At 44.7% G+C, this 9,666-nt stretch overlaps 1 protein-coding gene across 1 annotated transcript in view; it reads left to right on the forward strand.

The window, feature by feature from the left end:
* Window positions 1-8,285, forward strand: part of BNC1 (basonuclin zinc finger protein 1) — a 30,179-nt gene extending 21,894 nt beyond the window's left edge. Inside the window, exons 4-5 of the mRNA XM_059915359.1 lie at window positions 1,482-3,328; window positions 7,601-8,285. Coding sequence (XP_059771342.1) covers window positions 1,482-3,328; window positions 7,601-8,285 — 2,532 coding nt within the window. The remainder of the gene's footprint in view (window positions 1-1,481; window positions 3,329-7,600) is intronic.
* The last annotated feature ends 1,381 nt before the right edge of the window (window positions 8,286-9,666 follow it).

The raw sequence follows: 9,666 nt of genomic DNA on the forward strand, positions 1-9,666 counted from the left end.
CTCATTCTCTCTCTGCCTCCCCAGTTCCTTTTGGCCTCCTCGCATTTTCTCTACGTCTCTCCATCATTCCATGCCTTTCGTCCCTTCTCTCATCTCTTTCCTTTGCAGAGTAGTTTTACCTCTCTTTCTGTACCATACTGTGGGGGGGTAGGCCTTATGCTTCCTATCCAGAGAGGCTATCAGGGTGTTTCGACAGCAAAGAACGTATTCCCTGGTGTGAATTATATCATTTCTCTGACATATGAAACAGCTACAGCATTTTCTTCCTTGTTACTACGCTAGAAAATGTCAGCTAACTTTGATAAAAATTTCAACGAAATGGGTGGATGAATGTTATTTCCAAGATTAACATACACTTCAGTCTAACTCAGCTGGACCATAACCCTGAAACAAACACTAATAACAACCATTTATTGACTTAGACCCTCATCCAGTAATCTCACAAGGTAGGTAGATTATCCCCATTTTCCAGTTAGAAAACCAGAGACTGAGTGCTTCTAAATCTTGCTGAAGTCACTCAACTTGTATGCAGCAGACTGAGAATTTGAACCCACTTCTTTCGAACTCTGACAATGCCTCCAGTCTTCCTCTGGAAACATGTTTGCTCACCTCGAGTGCAGGACCCCCAGCAGGCTAGAAACCACCTTTTATGTAGAGCAGCATTATGATCTTACATTATGACATGGATCAATATTTAATGATCCTAATAATCTTGCTTTCTAGTGTTAGGATTAAAAATATGGAATCAATTACCTTGAACCTCTAGTGCATGAAAAATTTATGATGTTACATTCCTCATCATCTTCAAAACTCTTACATGCACTGTGAAAAATCTCAGTAGGCCATCAAATACATGTTCTGTGATAAAATATTTATTGTAGTTTTGGGAAAAGTTAGGCCTTGCTAGAGTTTGAAAGATCTCCAACACTCTAGTGTAATTACAGCTCTGCTTTGTGAACATAGGCAATAGATCAATACAGGTTCATTTGTTTTTCAATGTTAGTTGCTTGGGAAAGATTATTAAACTTGCAGCAAATAAATACTTGAACTATATCTAGGCCTGATTGCCTCATCTATACTCTTTAGATAAAGAAGTTACTATTGTTCAAATGATACATATTTTAATTTTAGTGGAGGAAAATTATGCCTGATGCAAGACAACCAATTGGTTTGAAATAAGATGGAAAATAATCACCAAACTTCTCCTTAGGCTTAAGTGATATAATTTTATTTCTCTCTTCTGGACCACTGCTTACATTTGTGCAGTTTATTTTCTGCACAGAGTTTCTGTCCTAGGACAGTGGGGTGAGCGAGGGCTGAACTCATCAAGCCTTGTGCTCACAGGGGTGTCTTTTTCTAATATGTACAAAAGTGCCCTGTGGTGCTGGTGGAGGCCCTGACCACATACATGGTTCCTTTCTTAGAGAAAAGGGTAAGGAATAGTAAATTAATTGCCCGTTTTAATTTTGGTTTGGGTTTAGGATGCATCAGGAAAGGTGTTGGATCACTGGAGCATCATGACCAGTGAGGAAGAGGTGGCCACCTTGCAGCAGTTCCTTCGTTTTGGAGAGACCAAGTCTATCGTTGAGCTCATGGCAATTCAAGAGAAGGAAGAGCAGTCCATCATCATCCCGCCCTCCACGGCGAACGTAGATATCAGGGCTTTCATCGAGAGCTGCAGCCACCGGAGTGGCAGCCTCCCCCCTTCTGTAGACAAAGGAAACCCCGGCAGTATACACCCCTTTGAGAACCTCATAAACAACATGACCTTCATGCTGCCCTTCCAGTTCTTCAACCCTGTGCCTCCTGCACTGATAGGGTCAGTGCCGGAACCATATGTGCTGGAGCAGGGTCAGGACCAAAGTCAGGACCCCAAACAGGAAATCCACGGACCCTTCCCCAACAGCAGCTTCTTAACTTCCAGTTCCACCCCATTTCAGGTTGAAAAAGAGCAGTGTCTAAACTGTCCAGGTCCTGTTACTAAAAAGGAAGACAGCGCCCATTTAAGTGACTCCAGCTCATACAACATCATCACAAAGCTCGAAAGGACACAGTTGTCCCCAGAGGGCAAAGTGAAGTCCGAGAGGAACAGCCTCGGCACAAAGAAGGGCCGGGTGTTCTGCACAGCGTGTGAGAAGACCTTCTACGACAAAGGCACCCTCAAGATCCACTACAACGCCGTCCACCTGAAGATCAAGCATAAGTGCACCATCGAAGGCTGTAACATGGTGTTCAGCTCCCTGAGGAGCCGGAACCGCCACAGCGCCAACCCCAACCCCCGGCTGCACATGCCAATGAACAGAAACAACAGGGACAAAGACCTGAGGAACAGCCTGAACCTGGCTGCCTCTGAGAGCTATAAGCGCCCGGGTTTCAGGGTGACTTCTCCAGACTGTCGGCCTCTCCCTGGCTACACTGGTTCAGGGGAGGATTCCAGGAGCCAGCCAACCTTCCCAAGCATCGGCCAAAACGGAGTGCTTTTTCCCAACCTGAAGACAGTCCAGCCAGTCCTTCCTTTCTACCGCAGTCCGGCCACCCCGGCTGAGCTAGCAAACACACCTGGGATGCTACCTTCCCTCCCTCTGCTGTCCTCTTCAATCCCGGAACAACTGGTTTCCAACGAAATGCCATTTGATGCCCTGCCCAAGAAGAAATCGCGGAAGTCCAGTATGCCCATCAAAATAGAGAAGGAGGCTGTGGAGATAGCGGATGAGAAGAGGCACACTCTCAGCTCAGATGAAGACATGCCCCTGCAGGTGGTCAGTGAAGACGAGCTGGAGGGCTGCAGCCCCCGGTCAGACAGAGCCCCATTGGGAAGCTTAGGGAAGTCTGGTCCTGAAGGAGAGAGGCCCTGCCATCTCAAACCGGCAATCGAGTCCAGCGGAGCCATCCGCCAAACCCCCGAGCAGGCCACATACAACTCAGAGAGGGAGACTGAGCAGAAGTCAGTGCTGACCATGGTGCCACGAGACGGGGAGGATGGTGGCCGTGAACCTCATCTCACCCCCGGGCTGGAGCCCTGTGTCCCTTTTCCTGACTTCGTCAAACTGCAGCAGCGCCTGCTGGCTGGGGGCCTCCTCAGTGCTTTGTCCAGCCGGGGGATGGCTTTTCCTTGTTTTGAAGATTCCAAAGAGCTGGAGCACTCAGGTCAGCACGCATTAGCGAGGCCGAAGGAGGAAAATCGCTTCCAGTGTGACATCTGCAAGAAGACCTTTAAAAACGCTTGCGGTGTGAAAATGCATCACAAGAACATGCATGCCAAAGAAACGCACACGTGCACAATGGAGGGCTGTAAGGCCACATTCCCTTCCCGCAGGAGCAGAGACAGGTAAGACGTCTGGTGGCAATCATTTCTTCCAAGGCAGTGGTTCTTAAACTTTAGCATGCATCTGAGTCACGTGGAGGGTTGTTAAAACAGACTTCTGAGCCCTCCCCCTAGAACTTCTGCTTCAGTTGGTCTGGGACGAGATGTGAGAGTTTGCATTGCTAAGTTCCCAGGGGACACTGATGCTATTCCAGGGACCACAGATTGAGAAACAGTGTTCTATAGATCCAGATTTCCTGGATTTTCAATTCCAGAATTTAAACTCATTTAGCCACAAAACCTGACCTGAAATGATGTGAGGCTATTTTAATCTTTTTAAATCTCCCTTTGTGTGGATTTTTTTAATACATATTCCATACAGAAATGTTAATGGATTTATTATGGGGACATTGCCATGATATGACAGTATATGCATCATTCTGCCTTTTTAAAGCCTGAGAAATTCTGGATTCAGAAACATCTGGCCCCAAGGGTTTGGGATAAGGCATCATGAACTAGTTCACACATTAGAGGGGGAGGAAGCGGGGGAGCTTTGAAAGTTAGGATTGTAGCTCCCCAAAACTTGTCTGATTTTCATTTCACACTATGAAGTCCACAGAATGAAACGTTTTCTCCAATTTCTATTTAACCACTATTTTTGAAAGGAAGAATAACTGCCTGATTGAAGATTTTTGAAATACTAAGATATCAAAGAGTAAAGGCAATTAACAGGTTATTTCAGTGTCTGTGATGTGTGGTTCAAAGATGAGAAGACTTTCAGTGCCGGGTTTTCATGACCTCACCACACAGAGTCAGACTGTTTGTACAGAGTGCCCGGGTATAGAGTATCTCTCATCACTCTGGGGACACAGCACTGACGTTACTATCTTACTTGTGCTTTTCTTAATGAACTTGAGTCGCATAACCACTCTTCAGGTCGCCTTCCTCCCCAGCCTATAAAGGGAAGAGGAAGCTTACCAAAAGATGACCCCAGGAGGCTTTAAGGAGAGAACCAGCTCTCTGATGAAATGCAGCATTATGGATGCTAAATGGTTCACAGAATGTTAAAATGTTACATTCGCTCGAACAAGCTTGACTTCTAACAGCTCAGCACCACCATTGCCTCAGTCCAAGTTGTAGCACCTAATTTATTAAGAGGGTGAAAATGTATAGACTCCCACACACATTCCTGGACAGGGCTCCTAAGAACACACACATTGTCTTGAGCAGAGAGGATAGGGCAGGGGTGATATTAGTTAAAATTCCTGTTTCTGTTGCTGGATGTTGCACCAAACCACCAAGATACCCGAATTAGTGAGCCAGTGCCCCTCCTCTACCCTCCAAGAGGGGTGTTCATTCATGAATAAGCTGTCATTATAAAGAAGAGATAGTCGTATCGGTCAGGTTATCCTTGATATTTATGATACTGTTCTGACCTACATTGTCTACTAAATTAGAAGGCATATTGAATTTAAGATACTATTTATATTTATTTTTCATATATTTAATATTTTCTTATTTTGGGACCTATTTGTGATGCTCCTGCCCCACCACAGGAAAACATCTTTCGTTCTAAATGTAAACCACTAATTCTAGTAGTCTAGAACTTGGACTGCATATTCCCTAGAATCTGTGATTTAAATGATACCATTTTAAACAGGACTTTGTGAGCAGTCCCGGGCCCACCACCATTTTTCTGAGTCAGGGATAAGAATTGCATGGCTGTAAGGATAACTGACTTCCTCCCTTCAAGCCACTGCTACTGCCAACAGCAGTTCCTAGGACCCATCACCAAGGGACGAGGACAGCACTGTGGATACTTATTTAGCCAACAAATAGTCAATAACCTTCTGTGTTAGGTGCTCTAGACACAGTCCCTGCCCAAGAAGGCCAGTGGGGAAGACAGAGCAGTAAGCAGGTGATTACAGCTGAAGGTGGTGGTTGCTAGAAGCGGGGGTATTATATTACGGGCACGTGGGAGGGCGCCTAACCAAACTCTGAGAAGTTAAGGATGGTTTCCCAGAGGAGTTCTGTCTAATCCAGCAGCTCGCAGAAGTTTTGGTCTCACAGCCCCTTTACAAATTCTTAAAACCTCAAGACCCTCAAGAACTTTTGTCTATTTGGGTTTCTATCTATCAATATTTACTGTATTAGAAATTAAAATTGAAAAAATATGTATCACATCACTTAATAAACCTATTATATGATACCATTACATTTTTATGAAAAAATAACTACATTTTCTGGATCAAAAACTTAGTGAGAAGTGGCTTTGTTGTACGTTTTGCAAATATCTTTAATGTCTGGTCCGGTAGAAGGCGACTGGGTTCTCATACCAGCTTCTGCATTCAATCTGTTGCAATATCACATGTCACGTAGCCTCTGGAAAACTCCACTCTACACTAGTGAGAGAATGAGCCTGAAAAGGGAAAATAATGTCTTAGTATCATCATGAAAGGAGTCTGACTTGAGGGACATCCTGAAAGGATCTCAGGGACCACTAGGGGTACCCAGGCCGCAATTTGAAAACCACTGGTCTCAGCTAATCTAAATAGTTAAAAACGGGAGGGAAGAGTTGGAGGGGGAGGTGTAGAGGTTGGAGGGGGAGGTGTAGAGGTTGGAGGGAAGAAATGCAGACCTGGGCAGTAGGCACAGCATTAGTCCTGGAAGCAGAAAGCCTGGCACGTGGTCCACAGGGTTTTTGCAGCTGTGGTACTCACTGGTCTCAGGGTACATGGCACCTTGGGAAGTGCATCTAAGGATGCATCTGAGGATGGTTAAGGAGGAGAGAGGGCTGCCCACATGTTAGCTCTTGGTGTTCATGGGATCCTCAGGAGTTGAGCAAAGGGCCCAGAGGTTTGCTTTGTTGCATCAGGGACCTTTCTGTGCAAGGTGTTCCAGTAAATGTGTTTGTCAGACTTTTTTTTGACAACTTGTGTATACTGGAACCTGTATGTCAATCTAATATCTGGTTTTCTGCTGAGACATACCTGCCCCTTCAACGCAGGGTGCTGACATAATCACAGGGCAGAGTTGCAGTTGAGAAGAGCTGCTTGCAAAGTGGGTGATCTGGGAGTATAATTCTGATTATGTCCCAAGAAAAGAATGTATAAGAGGATTAAAAAGAAGTTCAGAAATAAATTTGATACATTTTATGAGTAACACCCCTCCCATATGTCTTTGGAGATTTAGAAGAGAGAATTTGATTCCTTGTTATTTAGGTGAGGGTGTTTTTCCCAATTTGACCCTGGCATGCATTCTGATCTGTGTTGGGGGAGGTATTTTCCCTGTTTGGAATAATTCTCCAATCACCTTTAAGATTGTACCCTCTGGTAAGGGGTGTTTTTGCTCATCAATAGTTAGGGGATCTCCGAGCAAGGCCGACATTGATTGACAAGTTACATCAAATGATACCTTATGAGTAAAAGGCATGTGTCATAATGGATACTCATTATCTGTCCTTTAGGAGTAATCATTGGGTAGATGATTGGCAGTGTGCTCACAGTGCTGCCTTTGCAAGTTTTCTGTCTGCTATATAGTGAAATGTTGCAAATACGAACTAAATTTAGCACACGCACATGTGCACACACCCCCCACACACTCATGCACACGCATACAATTTCTAGCCAATCAGATTTTCACACCTGTAGAACTTGCGTGGGGGTGTGTATGCAAATGCTCTAGACCACCATGCAAGCCACATAGGAAATTTTAAATTTTCTGGTAGCCACATTAAAAAAGTAAAAAGAAACAAGTGAAGTAAGTGTTAGTAACATATTTTATTTCACTCAGCCCATCCAAAATATTATCATTTCAATATATGACACTAGCCACCTTTCAGGTGCTCATACACTTATGAGTAGCTGTCATACTGGACAGTGCAGCTCTAGAAGATAATATTTCCTGGTTTCATTGAAATAAAGTCCTCTGCTTAGTTCCTTATTGTTTGTGACCAGTTTTCTTCTGGGATGTCCTGGTTCCAGTGTCCCAGTTGAACTGGCCTAACTGAAGTAGTCTAGCCATTCTCTAAAGATGAGGTACAAGAACTTATGTGTCAATCAGATTGTGGAAATTGAAGAGAACTACATATTCTGTTGACCTATCTAGTCAAATGCTAACTTGTGACAAGTGGTGAACGGCAGTGGGCAGTGTCCACCACACACGCACTGTATCACTTCTCTCATGCCACAAGCTTTCCTGGTATCTGCCTAGTGTCTCTACTCAGAATGAAGGCTGTCTTTAACACAGCAGAAACAACAGCCCAACCCATTGCTAACCATCTTTTCACTCTCGTAGACACAGTTCAAACTTAAACCTCCACCAAAAAGTGTTGACCCAAGAAGTGTTGGAGAGCAATGAAGACCATTTCCGTGCAGCTTACTTGTTGAAAGATATGGCTAAGGAGGCCTATCAGGATGTGGCTTTCACACAGCAAGCCTCCCCGACATCTGTCATCTTCAAGGGAACGAGTCGGATGGGCAGCCTGGTTTACCCAGTAGCCCAAGTCCACAGCGCCGGCCTGGAGAGCTACACCTCCGGTCCGCCAAGCGAGGGCACCATCCTGGATTTGAGTACTACCTCGAGCATGAAATCGGAGAGTAGCAGCCATTCCTCCTGGGACTCAGACGGGGCAAGTGAGGAAGGCACCGTGCTCATGGAGGACAGCGATGGCAACTGTGAAGGGGCGAGCCTGGTCCCCGGGGAGGATGACTATCCCATCTGTGTCCTGATGGAGAAGGCCGACCAGAGCCTTGCCAGCCTGCCGTCTGGGCTGCCCATAACATGTCACCTCTGCCAAAAGACGTACAGTAATAAAGGGACCTTCAGGGCTCACTACAAAACTGTGCACCTCCGCCAGCTCCACAAGTGCAAAGTCCCGGGCTGCAACACCATGTTCTCGTCTGTTCGAAGTCGAAACAGACACAGCCAGAATCCCAACCTGCACAAAAGCCTAGCCTCCTCTCCAAGTCACCTCCAGTAACAAGGTAGTGGACCACGTTTGCTCAGATAAGCATTTGTCGTAATTCAGGAATAAGGTAGTCCAAAGAAAAGTTTCTAACTCTGTTTAGTTACCATTTGGGGCAAGTGAGGCAAAGAATATTTGAGTTGACTTCATAGTCTTCTACAGCAGGATGAGCAGAAGACAAGCCTTGTGAGAAGTTGTCACTGGGGTGGCATTTCCTATTATTTTTCTTAGCCCAGGAGGTTTACCACTGACATAACAAAAACTTGCAGAGATGTGGTTTTCCCCAGATTTGTTTACACATTCCCTGGGAGAGCTCCAGGTCTGCAGGTTGACAGCAGGGGCCCAGGACCTGGGGGCAGCTTGAAGTGAGGCTTGTAGTATTAAGAGTCAGTCGAGTGTCCTGGGACACAGACTGTCACCACAGGTGACACTCCCATCTTTGGGAGCCACTCCCAAAGATCACATTTTTGAGTTCCTGCTTTAATGAGTCTGAAATCCAAACTGGAGTTTGGGAAAATGACTATTTGAGACTATCCCTCCGTGTAGATTGGAGAATTGCCTTTTTTCCCCCTGAAGATCTCATGTGTTACTCCAGGGAGTTCTCAAAGGAAGCACATTGGCCTCTAATAAGTAGGAACACGAATGTTACCCAAGATGTTAGTTCTCGTTCTGTAACACGCGTTAAGAAGCTAGGGGGAAATACTTCATGCACTTAAAAATAGCGGTCTTCAATTTAATTTAAAATAAGTTTGCTAATATTTAATTTGTGTTTATGTTATGTGAGTGTTTGTGGTGAGTGCAGACATGTCACAGTGTGACCACTGGGTCTCTGCTCAAAAGCAGAACAAGTGACAACCTAAACTGCAAAACCACTGCCCATTTTCGTTTGGTGACCTTCGGCGTCTGTTCATTTAGATCCCCTGTGGAACAAACGCAGGCGTGACTCTGGCAGGACCATTTGTATATATTCAGCCAAAGTGTTTAGAGAATGTGGTCCTGATGGTTGTGCATTTTCATTATCACTGGATCCCTCAGTCTTCACCCTTTTATAAATGTGTAAGGTTAGGATGAACATTTGAATTTACATGGTAGAAAGAAAAGTAGGACATTATTGCCATACTGTATGTCTTAATATTTAACTTATTCTGAAATATATTCTGTACCATTATACACATTTGCTGTTGTAGAAAAGAAGCATAATAGGTCCTGTGAAAGGAGACCCTCTCCTGAAATTTGGCATTTACAATACCCTAAAAGTCCATGGTTGGGAAAAAGAAATTGATTTTGTATTAAAACTTCAAGTTAATCACCTTTTTAAACTCATGGTTGGTTTGAGTAATGAAAAGCATCCTTAAGGAGAATTGGGGCTTTATAAGAGATACTATTCCTCTGACCC

This window comes from Balaenoptera ricei, chromosome 2, assembly GCF_028023285.1.
Source record: "Balaenoptera ricei isolate mBalRic1 chromosome 2, mBalRic1.hap2, whole genome shotgun sequence".
NCBI lineage: Eukaryota > Metazoa > Chordata > Mammalia > Artiodactyla > Balaenopteridae > Balaenoptera > Balaenoptera ricei.